Genomic DNA, 24,456 nt, shown 5'->3' with positions numbered 1-24,456 from the left:
GGCCTTCTCCTTGTCCCTCAGGGAATGCTCACAGCCCCTGAGTGATGGTGCACAATGAATCCTGGCTAATCCTGGCTAAAGTTTCATGCTTGGCTTTGTTTAAATGAAGTGTGTTACAGTTGGCCAAGAATACCTGACAAGTTGTGACTCGTAACTGAGGAGTTTCTCAGTCAAAGGATTAAACAATAAAAAGGGACAGATTTTGTCATCTTAATCTGAATATCCCACATGGATTTCTAAATAAATGAGGGTGGGGAGTAGAACATTTTGAACTTTGAACACTTTCAGACTATTCAGAACATAAAATCTCTGTTCCAGTTCTTATTGCAAAACCTATCTCTGCCTAAGGATAACCTGTCAAGTGCTGTATTCTTCTTAATGTGGCACCAAAAAGCAAGACATTAAGAAGATAACAAACTTAATTGAACACCTTTCACAACAAAAAAAATTATAAGTTTGGCTTATGGAAAGAGAAACATATAATAACCTCAATACCCAGTTGACAGTGAAAAAAAAATCAAATTAACAAGTACTAAGATATGTGTTTGGTGCCCTCTTCTGACCCAAAGCAGAAAGGAAGCTCTTCATGCATAAATAAAAAAGGATATTTTCAAAAGTTAAGAGTTCATTATTTGTTTTAACCTGATTTTTGTCCAGCTCGCAGTTCTTGTACTCTTGTTCTCCCTGTTCTTGGAAGGTGACAATCACAAAACCAACAAATATGTTCATCATAAAGAAAGCAATAATGATGATATAGATGATGAAAAAAATTGAGATCTCCACTCTATAGTTGTACACAGGTCCTACGTTCTCGCCATTGGAATCAATGGCTTTGTACAGCAGCCTGAAAAACAAACATAATTTTATGTTCATTATCATTGAAATGAGAAAACAGTAAAATATGCAGACTCAGGGGACAGGTTTCAGAAATGGTCTGCTTTTCCTAGATACTGACAGTGCTTGCAATAATATTGAAACCGGAAGAATCACAGCACACATTGGTATACTATCTTTTCTGAAAGAATCAGGGTAATGACCAGACAGTGGTAGTTTTCAATTATTTCCCCACATAAAGTTATTCTCTAAGACTCTTTTCACTTAGGGAAATGATGAGTGGCAGTTTGCTCTTCCTGGGTTTCTCTATGCAGTGTACTACTGCCTGCATTTTTAGCAAAAGTTTTACTCAAAGGCCTAAAATTTCCAAATTATCACTACTTAAAGGGCACCAATGGATAAACATCTGAAATTATTCCTTCCATTAGAGCTGAGGAGTAGCTCATTACAGCAAAAGTAACTGGAAGATTGGTAATCAAACAGTATAAAAAAGTTCACCTTTTCTTACTTTTAAAATACAGGAAAAGTGCACAGATTCAGGATAATAGTTTTTTACTTCCTCCCTTAATAACTTTCTATACCATTACTTAGAACAGCTTTTTTGCCAAAAGATGCCTGGTAAATGATAGCAAACTGTTCTGGAAAATGCAACCATCTTAACAATGCTTTGAAAACACGGAGAATCTACTCACGCTGGCCACCCTTCAAAGGTGGATACTGTGAAAAGGGCCATCATAGCAGAGAGAACATTATCAAAGTTGAAATCACTATTTTGCCAGACCCTCTCTTTGACCATTGGATTATCGACATCTCCATCTTTATAAACGATGTATATCCCTCTGTGGGAAAGAAACTGTCATTAGTGAAATATTAAATTAACCTCAGAGTTACTCAATGCACTCTTCAAAACTGCTTCTTTTATTCCCTCCTTATGCTTGTTTTATTTCCTTGCTAACCTGTGTTTTCTGGTGGATTTAAGATGACAATCCCAATTTACACAAACCTAAATGGCCTGACACATGCCTGCCCATATACAATTTAAGTTATTCAGAATATAATGCGTCACATTCTTAGACCAAAGATCTTCTCACCGGCATTCCTCAGGATTCTGTTTTGCCTCATCAGTGCACTTGTAGAACTTTCCCTACATATAAAAACAAAAAGCAATGACAAAATGCAGACTATGCAAAACACACACATTTATACTACAATTAGTTCAGAATTGGGACCACCCAGTTCCAGCAGCAAGTAACTAAGAATTCAACTCAGCTTTGCTTTTCTTGATGAAGTATAAATTCTGAGTGTCTTCTTACCTTGAACAGCTGCACCCCAATACAAGCAAACATGAACTGCAGCAGAGTTGTAACTATCATGATATTACCAATAGTTCTGATAGCCACAAAGACACATTGAACAACATGCTGGAATGAAAGAAAGAAAAAAAAATTAATTCAATTTTTCACAGCATACAAACCATAAAATCTGGTTTTGTACTATTTTTTAAAATTACTATTTTTGTGTTGTCAGTATTATACCTAATACTGCAATTAGACTTGTTTTCTAGATTTGTTTGTAAAATCTGTTGACATAAACCCATCAACATCAACTGACTAAAAATTACATAAACACTATGGATAAACAATTAAAATACTGCACTGACATATTGATTCATTAGTCAAAATCTGGTCTCAGTGGCAGTTCCTCCACATACAACCTTCTGTAACTGTGGGCAGAACTCAGGCTGTTTAAGATCAGATATGTTTAAGAATCAGGAGTTGATTTATGACAATTTTTCTTGTGCAAGAATTTTTAACCTGAAGCAGAATAGAGAATCAGACCAACAGAAATATAGCTTAAAAGAATAAACACCTTAAGTCCTTTTGCTCTGTTTATTGCCCTTAGAGGCCTCAATACTCTTAAAACTCTGAGGATCTTCACGACTGAGATAGCACTTGATCTAGGGGGAAAAAAAGAGTTATTCTGTTACTTTTAAGGTAACTGATTGTATTACCAAGAATAACAATGTTCTTACAACTTCCTTAAACATGAATTTTTTAAAAAAAATCTCAAGATATATATACAAGACTTTTTATTCTTTATTGATACTTTATGTAAACACTAGAAAATAGTATCAATCTCATAAATACTGTGAGAATTATTTTTATTTCTGGAGTAACTTCGGAATTAACAACTCAGAAGCTTGTCTGACACTACAATGGAGTAAAATAGTCCCCAAAGTATTTTTCATTGTTGACAAGCTCTTTTGAAGACACGTATAAATCCTGTAATGAATGCCTTAATTTCAAACTAGGTGGAGATCAAAAGATCTAAAATCATTTACATTCTCTTTAAGAGGCTAGGACTACATTTTAAGGCAATAATAGTGGACAGCCTTTTGAAGAATATGCTGTGAAACTGAAAGCTTGTGCAATAGGTGTTCTGGTACTAGCAGAGTTCAAAGTGGGGACCAGTTGCCTGACACCCACCTTTGCCCTTTTCTAAGTCACAAACGGTTTCACAGATGATTTTGAAAGAGGAACGACAGCTCAGCGAACCACTAAGCACCTTTACATACTTTTATTATGTTTACTCTGACTCAAAAAAACCCCAAAGAAATCTCTTCACTACCACTTACAGTCCTGCTTAAGGTGTAGTTCTCCCCCTCTTCCAATACTGTCTAGTTACATACCCCTGTAGGTCTATACTGAAAGATCGAGCTCATAAAACTAAATTGCAGATGTGGCAATAGCACAAGAGAAGGCACATAAACCTCCTGAAGCTCCAGGTAATACTTGCTATACAATACAGTGCCACAGTGCTCTTCCTTGATCTCTTGTTAAATAGTGGGAAGTAGTGATTTATTTCCAACCCTTATTAGTAGTGAATTACAACACTCTCCATATAAAGCACTACCTCTTGCCATTCCCAATCCTAAATACTGACGCTGCACACCCACACACCGTGAGGGAACAAAAGGAGCTGAAACTCTGATTTCAGTATAAACCACGAAGTAAAAATAAATCATTCACATTATAAGTGTAGTACTTACTGAATACCAAATGATACCAGAGAAACACCCACAACCAGCAAATCCAGCAAATTAAAATAATTCCTGCAGAAGGACCCTTTATGAAGGAATGCTCCAAAAGCTGTCATCTAAAAACAGAATTGTTACACTCTTAGTCTATATTTCAGCTTATTCAAATTCACATTTAGGCTGTTTACAAGACACTTGCCTAGAGTGTGAATGTATACAATACTATCTCACTTTCTAAAAGTAATTGAGATATAAAACAATCCCACTACATACATTAAATCTTTCACTTAAATCACAAAAATTCTGCTCAAGCAACACCAACAAGTATATTGTTTCTAATGTAAACAAATGTTTTATTTTGTGTAAGAACCAATAAGGCTGAGGTGATTACAACTGAATTGATTTGGCCTTTGTTAAAAAAATTACTACCAAAAAAACCATAAAATTGCCATGCTTACTAAACTGTAGGGTCCAGATTCTGACTCCTAATCATTCACATTACCCTGAGAATTGAAGGAGCTGAAAAAGTACTGCCTATAGGGCCCATGGGGTCTATGGGGCTTATGTGGCATATGGGTTCTATGCAGCCCGTGGGGCCTGCAGGGGCCCAGTAAACATCTGAGAGTCAAATGTGGTACAGAACCAGGACAAGGCTGCCCTAAGGCAGCATTACATGGCTATTTACCTTTGACTTATGGGAAACCTGTTAGGATCATGAGTTGGTGTCTTGGAATAACCTGAAACAACTCGTAAACTGTTCTGCATTATGTTTGGACAAGGGTCTCCAAATTCTGCTGTTCTGTGGGGAATATCAAAAGTTGCTGTCCCTGTTGGACTTTTTCTTAATATTTTTTTTCCTGTCCCTAGATGAAAGAAGCACACAAAGTGTATCTTGCAAAGGAACCTGTATGCATCATTGGTAGGTTTCATTAGGAGCCATTGACAGAGGCTCTATTAATTATGGCTGCAGAGAGCATCTGGCCAGATGTTCTTGGGTATCTCAAAACTGAATTTGGTTCCTAATCTACGGGTTAGACCCTTACCACAACTGCAAGTAAGTACCAGTCAAAAAATGCACAGAGGAATCTAGTTAAGCCATTAGAAGCACAGAATCACCAGCTGAATAGACTATTTCATAGGTCTTTCCATAGTTACAGGTTAAGACTGAAACACTGAAACTAAAAACTTGTAACAAAAATAAGGATACCTCTGAAAAATACCTAGTAGTCAGCTCAGGCACGTGGATTCTAATTTCTTCAGCCTCAGAAAAAAAGAACTGAATACTTAGCTACTCATTGTTTTGCACAGGTAAGAAAACTCACTGCCAGCTAGAGAATATCTGACCTTGATTGTGATTTTAAACCCTGTACTTCCTATTCTGTTCTATTTCTCATGGTGTAATAAAAAGATTTTATTTCATTTCCCCTCACAGCAGATTACTGCAGCTTTCAAGATTGTTCCACAACATATAACAGAGTTACAGGGAATAGGCATCTCAGTCAAATGCATCACTACTTGGTGTGCAGGAATTTGCAGGTCTTGTGCATGACAAACCATCACGGTCAGTAAAATCTATACCTCTGTAAAGGAAACAGGTATTTTTTTTTAAACCTTCCTCTCCTTATTCTCATGTTGAGCCTTCTTTTGTCATGATCAAAATACTAAATGTTCCTCCAAACTAGAAGAGTAAAAATGCTAAACCTCTAACCTATGCCATGACATGAGAGATAACACACCTATATTATAAAATTTCCATTAAATTCCTAGCTCTTTCACTTACACCTGTACAGAGTAAACTTATAAAAATCAGTGGGAGTTAAACACTGAACTAACCCTGAATATCAGGCTTACATCCATGTACAACTACTTATTTACACTGTAGTAATGTTATCAGCAGCACACAATGTTTCATGTAATGACTCCCACAAAAATAAAGTCAATTATTGACCTAAAAGTACAGGAGAAGCATATATCTCCCCAACTTCATACGGAGACTCATACTTCAGTCACCAAAAATCCCACTGGAAGCATTTGACTAGAACTCCCTATAGCAAGTTTAAATGATGTGGGATTAGCACAGTAGGGCAGGTTAAAAGCACAAGCCCCTAACCTGACCCTTGCTTTGATATTTTCACCTTTCCCAAGCACTCCAAACAGGATGGTAAACTGGATTTCAGGTCATAAGAGAATTCTTAAATGCTTTTAAACTGATGTTGCAACTCTTCTGTTATTCATATCCTCGTTCATATCCTCAACACCATGTAATGTGGAAATCCTCGTGTCTGCAGAGCAGTGAGAGCACAGGGAGATCCCCCACATGCTGAGAGTTACTCTGTTTTAGTGTTCGGTTTTGGACATTTACAAGTTTCTCCACTGCAGCTGATAACACCACCTCTAGTTATCTTAATTTCAGTTTCATATACTTTTTGCCTGGAAATCATGGAATACTACTGTTACAGTAGGTCTAGCCTTGAATTTTCTCCTCACGAACACACGCAGTTCCTGTATGACTTGGATACTGTGAGAAGCACAGCGCAAAACCCAGCCCAGAGGACATGGAGGGCTCCAGCCATAAGCAAGCAAAGCCAGTGTCTGAGACATGTTAGTAAAGCAGGCACTGTCTGTGTATGTGTATCATGGCCTGGCTGTCCATTACATTTTTATGGTACAATTTATTTTCCTTTACGTAAGAATGTACTGCGGGCAGAGCTTCCTGGAGAAAGTGGAGTCAGAAGCATCAACATGTTTGGCTATGATGTGACTTCTTGTTTCCTTGTAATGTTTTGCAGTGCCAGATTTCAGCAGCCCAAGCTCTAGAGCTTCCTGCTTCCCTTGGATAACTCTTAAGTTGATCCATGCCAAAGTCTTTTGCAGTTAGCAGGAACGTTGCTTTTCTTAACACATCCAGTTATGCCTCATTATGCCACGCTTTATAATTCTTCTGTCTCCTAGAGAAACACACACAGAACTGCAGGAGCTAGAGAACTTGCTGCTCAGAGCTTGGGGAAGTTTACTGACTCTCTTCTGCCACACAAATAGTGGTAATGTATTTTTTTATGGCTTCTCAAGTTCAGAGTTGAGAACTTGTCTGATCTAATTTTACAGCTCTTTTCAGCTCTTCGTCCTTTCCTTTAGTTTGGCCTTTCTCTAGCAGCAAAAAAAATGGGTATTTATTTTAGCATGCTACAAAAGTTATAAGAATAATCAATTCTATAGCAAGCTCCTCACTGCTGAAAACGAGAAATAAGGGGATAAACATAACTCTGGGAGAAAATTCACAAGCATAAAAATAGTCTATTACTTACAGTACAGTTTATCTTGTAAACAGCCCAAATATTGCATCAATTAGTATTAATCAAATCGCATTGTGAAGAGTATGCACAGCAACATGAGCAAAAGCTGGGAGAAGAGATTTTGTTAAGCTTAATCCTCAACTGGAAATGCAAAGTTTATGTACAGATTCTTAGTGTGCCAGCAATTTTTAAGTGTATGAATCAGGGTTACTCAAACAAAACCTCACAGTGAATAAGCACAGCATGAAATGTTTACGAATCATGAGTAAATCTCTGAGAGAATATTTTGCCAATTTCCAACAAAAAATTTTAATTCCTCATTCAGTATTTTGTTACATTGTGAACGCAATCCTCAGTTCAATGGCTTCTTTGCCAGAGTAAGTCTCGTACATCAAAAATGCGAGTAACCCCAATGGATATTCTTAACAATCAGTACACAAACTATACATTAAAATGCCAATTTTTGGCTCATGCATGGGTAATACATTTAAGCAAGCATATTTATGCCTGTCTGTGTATTTAAATGTATGCCCAAGATAAATGCAAAGTATCTTAGTGTATAGATAGATAAATGCAAGATATCTTGCAAGTCCTATTGCAAGAAAATAGTTATCTACTATTTTAGCTCTGTGGATATAGTCCAGCAAAAGAAATGAGAAATTACATGCTCCCTCCTTATAAGACTGATTATCTCTTTTGGAAATGCCAGAGCAAGGAGAAGGAAAAGCTCATGCGCAGTGAATTATTTTTCCCTTTTCTGACAACTGTAAGTTTAAAAAGGGTAAAAAATGAATTATTAAACTGATGTAATGGTAAAAAATCAGCTTCTTCATGCACTCAATGGTAAAAAAAATGACCAATCAAAACTATGAGGAACTGTCAAATAAAAAAATCCTCTAGTTTAAAAAGAGTTTAGCTTTGATCGCTTAGAGAAAAGGCGAAGAACACTTCAAGTGCCTTTTCTTGGCAGGTGACACACAAGGAAAATCCTTTTAAACAAGCTTCCTTTAAAAACCTGTTACCTTCAAAATGATCTCAAATGTAAACATACTAGTGAAGACATAATCTGCATACCCTAGGATCTGGAAGGTAAACAAAAAGTTACAAACATTATTGCTAAAGCTGCTTTTGAGCTAACAAGGATCAATTAACAATGCATTACCTTTAACAGGATTTCAACAGTAAAGATGGCTGTGAAAGCATAGTCAAAGTAACCAAGTATCTGCAAGGTATAACACGTGCCACAGTAAGAAATCCATCTATTAATAAATTTTTACAATTTAGACCACATGCACAACAACACCAGAATTAATCTAAGTCGATAGATGGAGAATTTAGACAAAGTAGTTTAAAATTCCAGCTATTGTGCAACCATTTTTATTTGCTTAAAAATTTAACAGACACCACTGTGCTTGGGTATTAGATTTCACCCCTGAAGAATTGACAGGACCCAATATCAACATTTTCAATTCAGACTTTCATCCATCACCTTTCACAGATACTTTCTTCAGACTTTAGCAGAGATACAGAATCTTATACAAAGAACAAATATGTATTAATAACATCTGGGGTTTTTTACCAAAGTATTGCATCACAAAACTTCAGTGGATACTTCTAGACTGCATATCATTTCACATTTTGCTACATTATATTGTTCCTGTATAGGCTTGGCTTGAGTGTCTCAAAGCAAACTAAAAAATAACAAAATTACTTAAAATCATTGCTACAGCCCTTTTTCCTTGAGCTTGAAAGATACAGCAGTGATTTACTTGTAGGAAATTTAAAAGACCCCACAACAGTTGCATAGTGATATGCAAACTTCTAAGAGGATTGTGGATGTGGCATTGACCTCCCTGCTGTCAACAGCCACCTGAGCACACATTTCAGTACAACCCAGATTTCACCCTCTCAAAGTGGCCATATCACCAGCACACAATTTAAAGATCAACCTGCACTGCAGTAGGGGAAGAGTTTAGTTTCAAGGATACAGCAATCCAACTAGCAAACAGTTGTGCACAGAAACATGTTGCCCATGGTTCAACAAGGAATAAAATGGAAAGGAGAAATGAAATAAAGAAACAGCACACACAAAAAAACCTATTCATGTTAGATGAAATGAAAGGAAATAATTTTTCCCCATATTCCACTGAAGATCCCATCCTTCTGCAGTTTGCTGTGGCTGAAAAAATATGCAAATAATAAAACAAGTCAACAAAGATTAATCAGTAACCAATTCATTCTAGGGTTAAAATAAAATATTTAAAGGCATTCCAGTTTGTAAACTTTCATTCCATTGCTGAGCTGGTTGGTGGAAGGAATATGAACACTCAAGGTAGCAAAAAGAAAAATATGCAGGTCTGGGGCATGTGAGAATACTTACAACAAGAGGGCAATGCCTTCCTGAGATCCCTCACACATTTTGTCTATGTCCCAAACAGGAACAACCCTTTCAGTTACCACTTACATTTTCCCATTTCTCCTTTAGTTATGAAAATAATTATCAGCTCTTGAAGCCATTTCTCTAACAGTAATTTCAGTATTCCTCACCAGCTCTCTTTTTCTCAACCATTTGTGTGATTTATTCATCAGGTTACACTGGTCCAGTTCTACAGATATGGGAAGGACACAGCTCTGCTGAATAGTGCATGCAGAGTGTATTTGTACTTTGGCCTCCTTTTATCTCTGAAGAAAGATTTAGCTTTTTCTTTTTTACTAAAGTTACTGAAAAAGTGTTCAGAGAATGCCAACAGCCAAAAGAGGTGACATCTACACTAGCAAGAACCAGAGAGATACAACCTTTAGAGACACGGCAGTCCTGCCTTTCCTGTAAGAGGTGGCAGAGTTTCTCTAACTCCATGGCAATCTCTACAGGTGTTTACTCAGCACATAAACTACAATTTTATTGAGTAACAGAGACACTTCAGAAGTTAATACTTCTACAAATATTTTGCTTCTACAAATATATCTAAAAAAAAAGATGCAGAAACACTTCTAAATGTACGGGTTTGTGTATAGGTTGAAATGACATTTGTCTCTGAATCAAGGCAAGAGCTGGGCATGCTCTGATCCTCCTCTTCAATGTGAGTTTAGATAAAGGTGTCACTTGTTTAGTTTCTGATATGGCCAATCATGAACCCAAGGATCTTTGAGTCTGACATGGGGGTACTCAAACCCCTTAGTGTGGCCACACTAGTTCCTTTGAAAGAAGAGGTAATACTGTTATGAATCCATGCATTCACTACAGAGTGTTACTCAAAGTGCCCCAGGACCATATAATAGAGTCAGTGAAGGAGAAGAGAGGACAGGTCAGAATCTATTCCCAACATGTGATACATAGTGATAATTTTAACTGACATTTTTAAATCAGTGACAAACACTAACAGGCACTAAGAGTGATTCAGGAAATGCACATCAGGTACTCCAGCTGCAAAGTATGAAAAAATATAAAAATTATAGATATTACACTCAGTTTGAACCTATATCCTACTAAACAACAGCCAAAGGAAATATTTGATGTAAATAATAAACACTTCTAATACTGATGATGTTCCATCCATAAAGTCAATTGACTTTAAAGATTTGTGCTTTTTAATGCAAAAAGAATATAAATGTATGGCTTGAAAAAGGAATGTTTCTTAACATGAAAATTAAAAACGAGGCACTAGTCCCAAAGAATTATTATCCTGTGAGGGTATATTTATCTTCAGACACAAAAATGAGGGACTTACATTATTTCGAAAAGAGTGGCTGCGAATTGGATCTTCTGCTGCCAGGGAAACACTGCTCAGCATGATGAAGACAAGGATGAGATTGGTAAAGATGTGATGATTGATAAGTCTGTGGCATCCCACTCGAATTCTAAAGAAGAGATACAAAAATAAACCATGTGTGCACATAGAATTCAGCAGATGGTTAATGTACAAAATGTTTTCTGTTACTCTGCCAACAGTAACAGAACAATAATCAGCAGCAAAAAGCAGTGAAAATGTGAAAGCTACTGGTCAGATTTCTAAGAATGGAAATAAATTCAAAAGCCAATTCACCTGTAGTGAAGATGAACTTTGTCAAAGGAATCTGAGAGGGGTTGGTTTTCAATGGGTTATGAATTCCACTGCAAGTTCCAGCATTTGTACCACTGCACATGGACAGAGGACCATGCCAAAAGGACCAACACTAGACAACAGGTCAGTTCAGATGCCCTGTTTGATTTGATTCCTACCAAAGCTGTCAAAATTACTCATCTTGTGAGACATGGCTTAGGCTGCAGATCTCACTGTGCTACTTAAAGACAACTGAAATCAGAATCTCTGTGAAGATTTTCTCACAGAATTACAGGGTAAGTGGGTGTTGAAGACTCCAAAGCCATGAGGTTTCAGGCACATGACATGAAGTGTAACTGCACATATGCTCAGAGTCACTGAGCCCAGGGTTATCACAAAGACTGCTGAGCACCTTGGTAAAGGAGATCTGGGATTAAACTGACAAAAAGGCAGGATCAGGTTCATAACTGACTAACACTGAAGTTGTCTAAATTCTGCTGAAGAATCAGAAGGCTCTCAGGAAAAATTTGTTCTCCTGTTACTAAGTAGATAATTGGAGTACAGTGTACCTTATTTAAGCAAGTTGGCCTGAGAATATGGAGTGTTAGTTGAAGCCAAAAGCAATTTGATATGCTCAACAAACCTAATATTTTTGCAGTCAGTATATGTGTTCTTAAAATTACTAGTTTAAAGAGCTCTCTTTCCACTTTGTTAGCAGATTCTGAAGAGCTTCAGACAATGCATGCAATGAGTAAGACACAAACCTAAAACATTGTATCTTGATGATCACAACATCTAAACTTGTGATGACCTCTACCACTAAGGAGACAGCATTCTCCCATGCCAAGTAACTCCTAAACTCATTTCTAAGACTGTTCATAAAAATGCCATCTATAAATGCCCCAGCTATGTTCAGTCTGTAGAAACTGAATTAAATTCACTTGTTCACTTCCATCCAACAACTAGTAATGAATTTTACTGATTAGTCAAGTTTGCTTTCTCAGCAGTGTAGAACTTCAAATGATCTGGAGTTAGACTGAGAGGTGAAAGATCCCAATTCCCTCCAAAATCCAACTATTATTGTTCTTGATTTTTTAAATAATTTGTCTTTATCTTTGGTGTTTGTTTGAATCTGGGAAATGCTGTTACCTAAGATGAATGTATACATCCTTTCTCTTCTTTTCCTCTTTTTCTATTGTCTCTTCTTCTTGCCTATATTGCTCCAAAAAGGTTACTAGGGCTACAAGAAATTCTATTTCATGCAGAAGATGCTCAGACCTTATATCACAGCTTTTATATCCAGTGACTAACATAGTAAATAGATACTATACATTAAAGGGCACTGTCCAGACATGTGCAGACTTCACACTATATGTACAAAATGCTATTATCTTCAACAGTGGGAAGAAAACTAATATATTTTTCAAATTCTTTTAATTTGTTAAATAATTATGAAAATTTTAGGAGGGAAGCCAATCTCTGTTCTGTTGAAGATACTAGATTTCTATTCCTAACCTCCTTGGAAGGAGGTCTGTTGCTTCACTGTTCAACCCTAATGCACTAAATCAGTATTTTTCAAAATCTTATTTACGGATTGGTGCTGCTGAAAATGAAGAAGGCACTCCCTTCAGGGATCGGTGTGATCTTCTCTTTCATGTTTAGTTCTGATATCCTACGGGGGCGTGGGCCTGCTGGTACCTCTGGTTCATCCTCCTCATCTTCTTCATCTTCACCTACTTTAAATTAAACACTTCTTTATTATAAACTATAAATTATTGAGGTTTTGTTCATAACAATACAAAAGCATAGCTTGTATTAAAATATACACAGCTTATAGGAAATACATATACATTCATAGCATGGCGATAAAAATCCCCTGACTGTCAGCCCATGCCTGAGCTGTGCTGTGGGGGTGCTGAGCTCTGTGCACTGGTTGAGCACTGTGTGCTCAAAATTTAGGGCAGATTTCTGTACCAGGCACACAGACCATCAGGCAGAGCTGATTTTTAGATAAGTGTGTTCACTGGACTGGAAGAAAACTGACCAAACATCATGAGCCCTGGAATGTCCCTTTTCTGCCAAACGTTTTAGAGAAGTTTAGAATTCGCTCCCACATCCAGATAGTGTTACCACAACAGTCTTGAGGCTCACAGTATTAACTCTCATATGATGTTTGTACTGTCTAGGAAGCTGCAGGAAAAGATAATACTTAGCAGCTTACAGGTCCACTTATCCACTGATAACAGAGCACAACTTCACCGACTTCAAAGGATTTGATTCAATGCTCAGCAAGACCAAGTTTAGGATATTTTAGCAAACAAACTTAAATGTGCTTGTGTTCTAGTTAGTATTCACATACCTGGTACATCACAGGGTGGATAGGGATCTTTATCCTCCTCCTCTCCTTCTCCATATTCACCAATTGTCACCTGAAGCAACGAAAGGGATGCACAAGAAGAAAAATAAATTTGAATATAGCTTGGAGTATAAAGTTCAACAAAAAAGCAAACCAAATAAGCCTCTGAAGTCATAGAAGTGATCCCTAAGTCTCAGTTTTCTGAAACAGGGTAACTGAAAACAGCAGAGAGCTGACAGTTTATTACATATTTTTCAAAAATTATTTTTCTATAGTATCTATATTTTTTTAGCTGTGTAGAGGACACAACCAACAGGCTTTGAATAAAGTTACCAAGAATACTAGAACATTCTATTAAAGAGTTTATTGTTCACTAATCTTATTGGATTTATCAAGCAAAATACCTACAGGAATCCTAAAATGACATCACATTTTTCTAACATTAACTATTTTGTTCTAAAAGAGCTTCCCGTCTCAGGATATACTAAAACCAAGAGGGTTTTCTGAATTAAGAGATATTGTGAGGATGCAAAGCAGCAGAACTAAGTTTCCTTTGCCTGGAAAAAATGTAGGGATAGTGGGTTCATAAAAGAAATTGCACAATGCACAGCAGTCTTGAAAAGTACTCCCTAGAAAATTAGTAAAACTGCTTCTGAGAAAAGACACAATTTTTGAAATAAACACCTTACTATCCTTGGGCTTCTTTTGGTCAGCTTCTGACTTCTCAGTTTTTTTATTTTCCAGACTCTCTTTTCTACAAAACAATACAATAACAATTACGAAGCATGCCATGCAAAGACAGACAATTTTAAGTGAACTATACCAATTCTATTAAAAGTTAAGAGAGCATATCTAAAACCTTATACTAACATATTGAAAATATTTTGCACAGCTGCAAGTGTCAGAGCAACAAAATCTACTGCATTTGAATGCAATGATCCATTTAAAAGATTATAATCTTAAACATAATTCCAGAAGCTAAGCCCTAAAAAATTCAATACATGATAATTACTCATTTCTAGAGGGATAAACTGTGCCCTTGAACTCATACAAACAGCTTTCATTGACTTCCACAGGCTTGCACTGATTTCAAAGGAAGGTTTTCTTCTTGTCTATATAAGGCTTAGAGAACTGATTCCACAGGGAGTTGTGCACTGGCAACAACAGATACATTCTTGTGCTATTTGTTCAATAAATCCTACTGTTGCAATTTTTAAATATCACTAGATTATCATTATGTTCTTAATTCATCCCAATTACTACCTAGCTTTTATCTTCAATCCTACTATTTGGCTATTATTTTAGTGTCTAGGCAAACTTTCCTATTTTTATGTTGAGTCCAATAAATTTTGAAGATGGTAAAGACATTACATGGTAAAGACATTATATAAAGAAAATCCTTATGAAAGAATTCACTACCCTCCTCCTTCCCTCTCCTGTTTTTTCAACATGCCCATGCTATTTTACCTTGCATTCTTTTTCCTTTCCTTTTCTTCAGCTTCTTCTTTCTGAGCTGTATTTAGACTTTCAGCATCTGCCAAGTTATCCACAGCAATGGCCAAGAAGACATTTAACAAGATATCTATTTCAAATCATTTTAAGGACACTATGCCTTACTATACTTGTTTGGTTTATTATCAGCATAAACACTGACAATGTGAGAGATATAAAACACATGTTCCCAACCTACAGCGTGGAGATTTGTGATGCTGGAGTGTAGTGCAAATAACACTCATTTAATGGACTAGATAATACTGGCTGTAAAGTAAGCAGAGATCCCTTAGGGTCACAGATTTTAAAACTGCAGAATACTTGACTTTTTTTTTTTTAAAGAAATGAAATTCAGCTTTGCACCAGCCTGAGCAAGTATCAAATCTGAAATTGTCTACTATAAGTGAAGGCTTCAGGCATTTTGAAAAATTCATTTTTTATAATGCACTGTCTTCCACGTGTACAAATATCTCTATCAAATTCTGTACTTCAGTTCCTATCAGTTAAGTACAAATGCTGATACAAATACCATTTATTACAGAAAATAGAATGCTTTTGCCCTTTTATCACCTCTCAACCTTTCAAGAACTTCTGAGAATGACAGTACTTTGTTTCTACATGGGGCCAAGGAAGCATTTCCAGCACACTGAAGGCAGGGAAGAGGAGTGTTTCAGCAGATTTAATCCTAACTCTGACTCCACATCTCCCCACGCAGATTTCTCTCCTCTGGTCCCTGCACTACCCAGGGATCACTGGCTCCCCTGTCCCCGTGTGTCAGAACTAACGGGGCTGTAGCGAGCATCACGAGGATGGATGGGATATCACTGCCCTGGAAACCAGACCACATCCATGCATTTTCAGGGGGAGAGATGTCAAAGAGCAGGTAGAATAAGGCCATGTTCCCACTGAAGGAAGACAGAAAACATTCTCTGGTTTCTGCTGGTGTGGTGGCTGGAGATGGACGGAGCATCATTGACTCTTGTTCGTTAGGGACATGTAGAAAGTGCTTGTGTGCCTGTGGCCATTTACTCCCTCCTAGAGAGATTTTGCATATTTGCATATATCCCTGGCACACAGTCCCATTTGGAGGGGTCTCCAGTGAGTGTAAAGGATACAGTTACCACAGATGAAGAGGATAATGAAATATATACAGACTATCATGCCTGAGGATGATGGACCACCGTATGCCATTATGCCATCATACATAACAGCATTCCAGTCTTCACCTGTTAGAATCTAAGGAGCAGATATTAGTAGATTATTAGTAACTCAGCATCAAAAAGTGCAATGAACACACTTCCTATGACCACAACACAGTTAACCTTCTGTAGGCATAAAGCAATACCATACTCTCTTAAAATTTCCATTCAAATAAACACCTCCTGAAAGCTTGGGTTTAACTCTAATAGCTTTTATTTTTTGCTATGCATTTGTATGACTGAACTTCAAAGGCAAAAATAATAAAAATAAATTTTTATTGACATTTTATTCATTTTGGAAAGTGAAAGTAAGAGCCCTGGTTTTCAGTAATGCCACATACATAGCAAAAGTTCACCACTTAAAAATCAAGTTAATATAAAAATTCTGAGCATTGCATTGATATTTCCTCATGCTAAAATTAAATGGAAGTTTTTTGCTTGCTCTGGGCAATCACCAGATGCAACTTCTACCCAAGAGACAGGAAGTTGCCAAAAAAGTGAATCTTGCAGGGTCAGCCTTTAACTCTCACCTACAATATCTGAAACCAAAGACTGAGGTAATATGCAGAGCTGAGTGTGAAAATGACTAGAAAGATAAAACCAATTCGCCTAATTCCAGTATCCACATTGGCAAAAATGAAAAAAGCATTACAAATTCGTGAAAAGTAAACTCTAAGTACGGCCCTACCTTTTCACAAGTCACATACAAGTTGCCTTAAAATTTTAATAAAACCTGAAAGCATCTCTAAAGAAATTAATGCTTAATTTTGCATCATAGTAAGTGATATGACCGATATGTAAATAAGCACTCTTACGAGGCTTATTATTTTTTCCTGCTTGGGCATAGGTGAACTTTCATATAGCTAATGAAGTTAAAGAAACAAATTTGATCAAAATAAAAATAACACTCCACCCCTTTTCCTAGTCATGTATTTAATGGACAAAGGAGATCTCATTTTGTGAAGTAACATGACAGCTATGTTGCATAGATAGATCAAATAAGATATGAAACAAATGGTACAAATGGTGCTGAGTTACCAGAGTACTGAATTTAATGAACAGAATGCTACTTAAAGTAAACTGAATAAACAGTATTCGTGATTTTCCTTTCAGGTAACATGATCACCTAAACAGTTTTGTTGATCAAAGGTAAAATGTTTCATACGGGATGAAAGAAAGTTACCTGGAATACAGTTAAAAGAGCTTGTGGAAAATTATCGAAGGTGCTCCGTTTTGTTTGAGTTTCATCAAAATTAAATTTGCCTCCAAACAGCTGCATTCCAAGCAACGAGAAGATTATGATGAAGAGGAAAAGCAGAAGCAACAGTGAAGCAATGGACTTCATTGAGTTTAACAAGGATGCTACCAAGTTGCTCAGGGATGCCCAGTGCCTATAAATTAAAATGCGTGTGTTAACACACACCAAAAAAACCTCAAACAAAACAGTAAAAGAGCAGTGCATGATGAAGTATTACAAAAGAATTGCTGATCACTCTTCAGCTATCCTTAGAATTAGCAGTATTAGATAATCTTACCTTGTTACTTTAAAAATACGCAGGAGACGAACACAGCGAAACACTGAAATTCCAAGGGGTGACATAATTTCCAACTCCACCAAAATGGTTTCAACAATGCCACCACAAACAACGAAGCAATCAAAGCGGTTAAAGAGAGAAACAAAATAAGCCTGTAGGCCCAAGCTGTACATCTTTACTAACATTTCACAGGTGAATAAAGCCAGAAGAACTTTATTTGCGATATCTGGAACAAAATATTAAAGAAAGAAAGATTCTGAATTGCCTCATAGATTCCATTTTCATTTTAACATATTATAACTATGCTTTCAACACTAGTTTGCAGCTTTTTGCTTAAGAAGAAAGTATTGTTTTTTCATGTTGGACTCTAATTTATGTCTCAGTGGCAAAAGTTACACAAAGATGTAAAGCTTCCTGCCACCTATAAACTATTCATCTTTCCAATCTTTGTGCAGCTCACAGTTCCTCAACTCACAGCTTTAGTCCACACTGTAACTTAAGCAGCCAGCCCACAGCATGTTCTGCCGCGCCAGGTATCATTTCCTTCCTCATCTTTCAGGCCTGGTTTCATGCTAAAAGTACAGGTATTTACAATTTAGTATGGTCAGGTCTGTGCTGGCTACCACTAAGCTGTGTTACAGCTGTGGAAATCAAAGACATTCAGTCATTTCCTGTATCTCCCTTTGGCTGGGCTGAATATCCCTCAGGACAGCAAACAACAGAATGACGAAGTACAAAAGTAGCCACTGATAAATGCGAGTATCTACAGTCAGAACTGGGACAAACAATTTTTGGTTGTACCTTGGATCTGGGTCAGCCAGTCGGGTTGATTGTAATGCTCTGAGGAGATAGTTAATGTGTTCAGAAAGACCAAGACAATAACAAGCCAATAAAATGTGACAGATTTTACTGCAGCTCTACATTTTCTTCTATTAAATCGGTTCCAGCGACGCCAGCGTCGACTGCAAGTTCAAATAAAAACAAATTTATTATTATATAGGAAACACATATGAACTTAAGGAGGGCCTCTTCTGTGTAGAAATAGTGCAAGTACATATGTGTGAGCAAGTACATTTTCACAGATACGTGTACAGTATTTCAATAGTTGTGTAAATTATCACCAGCTGCAGATTAGGGACTGCTAATGTGTTATTCCTTTTTTAGATTTCTTTATAGATTTCTAAATGTAAACCACAACTTTTGCAGACTCTAATTGCCTGTGACATAATTAGATTAAGCTGCATTCAACATTCCATTGAGTAACAAGATAGATCTGTCTTTCCAAGGCCCCATACACTTAATAGCAATAAAGAAAAGCCAATGAATCAACTCAGAATTCAAATTAAATTTAGTCTGAAAATGCAGGCTTTGAGCTAAACCACAGACAGAATTCTGGCAGGATTAAGCAAGGTAGGAACATTAAGGTCACCTTTTAGAAATCTACTGTGTAACATTACAAATCTTACTGACCAAATCCTTGAGATATCTACTGATGTGCCCTGAAATTATGTCAGTGAGCAAATGTTTGTGAAGTAAATAAGATTGATAATAAAGTACAATTAAAGGCTGTACCTAGGTATGAGGGTGTATCTTTGGATTCATAAAACTAGATATCTCTGCTTCACTTCTGGGAACTGTATGCAAGCATTAACCAAGTTTCCCTTATGCACCTTAAATTTGTACTTGAAGTAATGGAAATTAATACTGGTTCCAGAAATCAGTACAAAGATGTTTCAAGCCTCTGCAGTATTCTAACCATATAAAGGAAAAATATCCTCTCCTGACCTAAATCAACATGGTATTCAAGAACATTCTTATCTTGCCAATCCCCTGCTATAAGGGCTATGTCCACGGCCATCATCAGGATGGTTCGTTCCCTGGGTAGGTTAAACAGACTTTTTTTCACACTCACAGAACCTCCTATGATTGAAGTCAATGAGACAAGAATCATACTGTTGGGATATCTCTACTTGTAGGAGTCAAAAGCAGGCTCAAACTGTGCACCTCCAGGCTTTCTGAAGCCAACGCAAGGAGAACACACTGCTGTTACCAGTAAATTACTTGCTCTGCATCCAACACCAAAATCAGTTTTATCAGAGTTAAGAAACTGGTACTCCAGATATCACCTAAACTGCTGGTGCCAGATGCTGCCACATCTTCTTGACTGTCCCTCACTGATAATTTTATGCAAAAAATATTTACCCTGTGGGTTGTCTGCAATTGGAGGAGTGTCTTTGCCCTTCATGATTCACTAAGTCAACCACTTGATTACTTACCTTAAATCACAGAGCTTTTTGTTGTTGTTCCTTCATGGAGTAACCTAACCTTTTTAAACAGAAAGGGCTATCTCTTCTGTGTTTGAAATTATCCTTTCTAATTACTAAATATATGTCCTACAAGATGGGAAAATAAAATCAAAATAAAGAATCCTAATGGCTTTGTACTGACACATTCAGTGTCTGCAGTATCAGGCCTATTAATTATTAACTTTGCTTATAACATTTTCCTTCTGCAAACATACTTGAAAAATAGAAGCTCACATTCCCAAATGCTCCTAATAAGTGAAAAGAAAGCTGCAAATATCAGCAAAGCGAATGAGGGAGTTTGATTTCCAAAAGTGTTCCTGGATACTTTACTTTTGTGTTTGCTGGTAACTGTTAGGAAGAACTTTCACATAGTAAAATTAAAACTACAGTAAACAAAGAGTATTTTTGTGAGATCATTATGATGTGTGAACAGACACAAGGACAAAATCTATTATGAGAGGAAAATACTGACCTGAACTTGGATTTTGAGATGGTTTGACTAGAAGAAAAGGAAAATACATTTTTAAGAATGTAGAAAGAGTAATTAACACAAATTCTTTTTCTTTAGACTTTTGCATTGGAATTACATATATATAAAACAAGCTTTTAAAAAAATGCAACATGAATGCTAAAAGTCTATTGCCTGTTACTTATTTTTTTCTGCAATACCAATCCTGAAGCTTTACAAATTTTTTAAGAGAAAGAAAGGAAATCTCCTTTAAAACTAAGTAAGTAAACATTGAATAAACAAGCTTGCAAGTCACAAAAATCTGAGCAAACAAAAAGTGAACACCATAGGATATAGAAATAATTCCCATACATTCAGTTATTGTTGAAAAAAATAGATATTCTCCAGGTCACGTACAATTTAACAGAAAACATTCCTTCTTCCATGTAATCAGGAACTTCTGTTCTTATCACTCTGGACAATAATTATATTTTATAAAAGCTCTCAGGAAAACACGACTTCATTGTAAGTTGAGTTGAATTGTTTTATATCTTCCTACCTTGAGAATTTTAGGAGTGCTTTAATACTGTAATAATTGGTCTAAACCTATCGAAAGGCAAAAAAACCCCCGAAGTGTCATACAAAGCTTGACTATTTCAAAGCAGTTTGAAATGGGGAAAGAATGATTCTTTTAAACTTTGAGTTGGTCAGGGTGGGCACTTGAAAGCCGTGCCCGTACTCACCATAAGCTCCCACAGCAAGGGGGGCTCTCCCCCTCTCCGCTCACGTTCTCCGTGTTCACCGACTCAGTTTCGCTGGTGGGCATGCTTGCTGTGGGGAGACAGGCACTGCTTTAGACTCATCACCAGCCAAGGCTTCACACACATCACCATCTCCTGTCCTATGGCAACAATACCTCCACCTTTCGTTCCTCTAATGACAGCTTGGAAGAGCTGAGGAGCAGTAGATGAAGTCAGACACTTCATCAGTCCTCTTAGAGCAAAAGCACACAGAACTCCAGAGCGTGGTGGCTTCTTTGTTTCTTTTCAATGACTCAACATAACTGTTGACAATGCACTACAGAATACAAAGTAGAGGAGGTTTGTAACAAAGAGTGCTACCCCTTGTAAAGAAATAATCATGAGCTAGATTTTGTGACCTGTCATTTTGAGAAGCATTCTGTTAACACTTTGGAGGTGCTTATCAGTTGAAGAGTTGTTAACATGCTTGGTAATTCCAGGAAATATTATCCAACTTCTGAAAGCAGGAACTATCACACTCTGGTCATACCGACCACTCTGTGCTTTTCCTGACATCGTGAATTATCAAGGCAAGAAGATAGAAAATAAATGTGCCTGCAAATACTGTGTGAGCAGCAGGAAGGAGTACTGGGAATGGCAGGTGGGTACTGCAAATGATGATGAGAATTAATACTAATTAAAAAGGGAATGATGACATTTGTTACACAGTGAATTACTGTACATACAGTGGATCATTACTGAGCAGTTAGTAATTGTAGCTAATGATTTTTAGACAAAACTCATTTGAAGATGGATCATCATCATTTATCTTCAAATCAAGTGAAACATAAAGGGAGGACACCTTATGTCAAAAGGTGTTAGGAAATGATGAACAGCTGAAGTTCTCAGTGCTTCCTAGGGGAGAACATGCCTGTATTGCATGCAAAGAATGCAAGAAATAACTCAGGAACAGGAAAAGTGTAAAATTAATGCTGCTGGTCTATACAGTACAAATATCACATAAAGTAAGAAAAAATAAGAGAGGCGGAAGATGCCCTGAAATTACTGTAGAACAGCAAGAACAGAAGAAAACCAGAGCATTCTAAAGGTATTGTGGTGTGTACCTTCCACTGTTTTGATGATTTGCTTGTTTGGTTTATTTTGTTTTGTTTTGTTGGGAAGGGTTTAAAAGCCAGTGTTTGTGCACTGAGAGTACCGAAGGCAGAAGGGATACACTGCCTACTTCTGATAGTGAGGTCTCACTAATTTGGTAGCCTAAAGGAGGTTTAAAGCAGGTTTAGTTACACACTTCATAATATAAGTGAGATTTAAGAATCAGGCCCTGAATTTTCCAGTTTGTCTACACACCAGGTACAGAATGAGAACTGTCAGTAAGTCTCTATCTTGCCTCAACACTGACACAAAGATATACGGAATGGTAAGTCCTGGTTTGCTTTCCATGCCCATCAATTCCATCCCAGCTGAGAGACTGACAGGTCTATGCAGGCCAGATGCTCAGCTACTGTTTGCAAGAGCTGAGAATCTGTCCCCATAAATGTAAGTCACTGTTATATGAAAAGTTAAAGAGAGTGGCAGAACAAAGAAAGATCCAAAACATCCATGCAGGTATTTGAATAAACAAAGCACTTCAGGCAATAAGCACAGCAACACCTTCTTTCACAAGGTTCTTCTGTTTTGATGAGTCTTTTAAAATATTACTGTAATTGCTTTATGCATGGAAAGTCCCTGGTTAGCACCTGCAAGTGCCTCAATTCTAATATCATGCTTCAGTTTTAAAAAATTAATATTGCTAGTCCTGTGTGAACTCTACAGCTTACAGACTTCAAAACAAATGAAAAAAATCCCTGATATCCAAATTCAACTATTAAAATTTCAAACGGTTGGAGGAAAAAAAATCACAAAACGATTTCAAACATAGCCTCAGGTCTTAGAACTAAGAATTTTTATTTCAAAATGCCAGGGGGGTGTTCTGCAATAAATCCAAGGGGTGTCCTGGTGTGGTAAAGAACTGAACTGTTTGCCTTGTCCTGGGTGACATGCATGCTGTTAGGAAACACAACATTATAGTCACCTGATCCCATTTCAGTACTTGTGATGGGTAACTGCAAAATATGAGTGCAGAAGTCTTGTTTCATACATTCTTACTAAGAGCTGCCAGGAAAACAAAGCTAGGCACACTTTTGCAATTATTACTTATGTACAATGTGTCTCACACCTGTATTTCAAATTTATCAACCCTTCCCTCACCTAAAAGCAGCACCTAGAATCCAGTTCTTCATAACGTGTCACTCAGTGTCACCGAAACTACATTTGTTATTAGTTTTAAAATTATTCGGCATTTTAATTCAAGTCTACCCAGACTTGATATGGTAGTCCACAATAATACCAGACCTTTTTGAACAGGACTGCATGAAGAAAAACAATGTACAAAGGAAAAAAATCTTTGTCTGTATTGAAGTGAACGTCAGTTCTGCTAATTATTAAATACAGTCAGAATGTTATTCTCTCTTTCACACATAGAATGGCTGTTGCTCTAGCTCTTTAGTGACTTGCAGGTGCTGTGTTACAAACAGAAGAGGGAAAAAAGAACCATAGACAGTTCAGTTCCCATTAGAAACTCAGCTGCGATTATACTGTAATTTATATGTCAAAATTAACACTTGACAGGAGTACTGAGAAAGGCGCCGTGGGGAAGTCCAGCTCCAGCAATGCCATTAGATCTTGAGCCAGAAGAAAAGAGCAGCAGCACTGCATGTCCACATCCACTCTGCTAATGCAAGCAACCTGTCAAGCCTCCAAAAGACCCAATTTAATGACCACAGCTTCTTAAGGGCAGGTGGTGTTCATCAGGCAAATACAGCACACTGAAGTTTGGAAAGACTGTGAGCTCAGCATGGTCAGCTTTGAGATCTTTAAAATGGCAGCCCAGTGTTCAGAGACCAAATTTATTCTTTATTCACCTTTTGCCCTTATTTCACTGGCATTCTTCTGGAAAGATTATGTAGATTTCTAGATCTAATAATCTCTTCAATTAAGCTAACTCACTTCAAACAAAAGAGTGCTTGCATTAGGCAATATAAGCAACCCATACCGCATGCATTAATACTTTCCTGAGTATATAGAAAACAGGTCAAATACTTCAACTACTACATTTTA

The 24,456-nt window shown here is 37.0% G+C and overlaps 1 protein-coding gene across 12 annotated transcripts in view; it reads right to left on the bottom strand.

Annotated features, from left to right (window-relative positions):
- Window positions 1-24,456, bottom strand: part of CACNA1D (calcium voltage-gated channel subunit alpha1 D) — a 173,098-nt gene that overhangs the window by 50,901 nt on the left and 97,741 nt on the right. For 11 of the 12 annotated variants that reach the window (XM_027640415.1, XM_027640418.1, XM_027640426.1 and 8 more), the window contains exons 10-27: window positions 21,283-21,370; window positions 20,564-20,590; window positions 18,587-18,747; window positions 17,786-18,011; window positions 17,434-17,641; window positions 16,167-16,287; window positions 15,028-15,142; window positions 14,245-14,314; window positions 13,564-13,633; window positions 12,796-12,940; window positions 10,893-11,022; window positions 8,327-8,386; window positions 3,884-3,990; window positions 2,704-2,791; window positions 2,148-2,255; window positions 1,926-1,978; window positions 1,527-1,673; window positions 643-844 (exon numbers count right to left, since the gene is read on the bottom strand). In XM_027640415.1, coding sequence (XP_027496216.1) covers window positions 643-844; window positions 1,527-1,673; window positions 1,926-1,978; window positions 2,148-2,255; window positions 2,704-2,791; window positions 3,884-3,990; window positions 8,327-8,386; window positions 10,893-11,022; window positions 12,796-12,940; window positions 13,564-13,633; window positions 14,245-14,314; window positions 15,028-15,142; window positions 16,167-16,287; window positions 17,434-17,641; window positions 17,786-18,011; window positions 18,587-18,747; window positions 20,564-20,590; window positions 21,283-21,370 — 2,126 coding nt within the window. The remainder of the gene's footprint in view (window positions 1-642; window positions 845-1,526; window positions 1,674-1,925; window positions 1,979-2,147; window positions 2,256-2,703; window positions 2,792-3,883; window positions 3,991-8,326; window positions 8,387-10,892; window positions 11,023-12,795; window positions 12,941-13,563; window positions 13,634-14,244; window positions 14,315-15,027; window positions 15,143-16,166; window positions 16,288-17,433; window positions 17,642-17,785; window positions 18,012-18,586; window positions 18,748-20,563; window positions 20,591-21,282; window positions 21,371-24,456) is intronic. The other variant, XM_027640416.1, reaches the window with a different exon arrangement.

This window comes from Corapipo altera, unplaced genomic scaffold (assembly GCF_003945725.1).
Source record: "Corapipo altera isolate COAL_440 unplaced genomic scaffold, ASM394572v1 55, whole genome shotgun sequence".
NCBI lineage: Eukaryota > Metazoa > Chordata > Aves > Passeriformes > Pipridae > Corapipo > Corapipo altera.
This window is presented reverse-complemented; position numbering and strand designations above follow the sequence as displayed.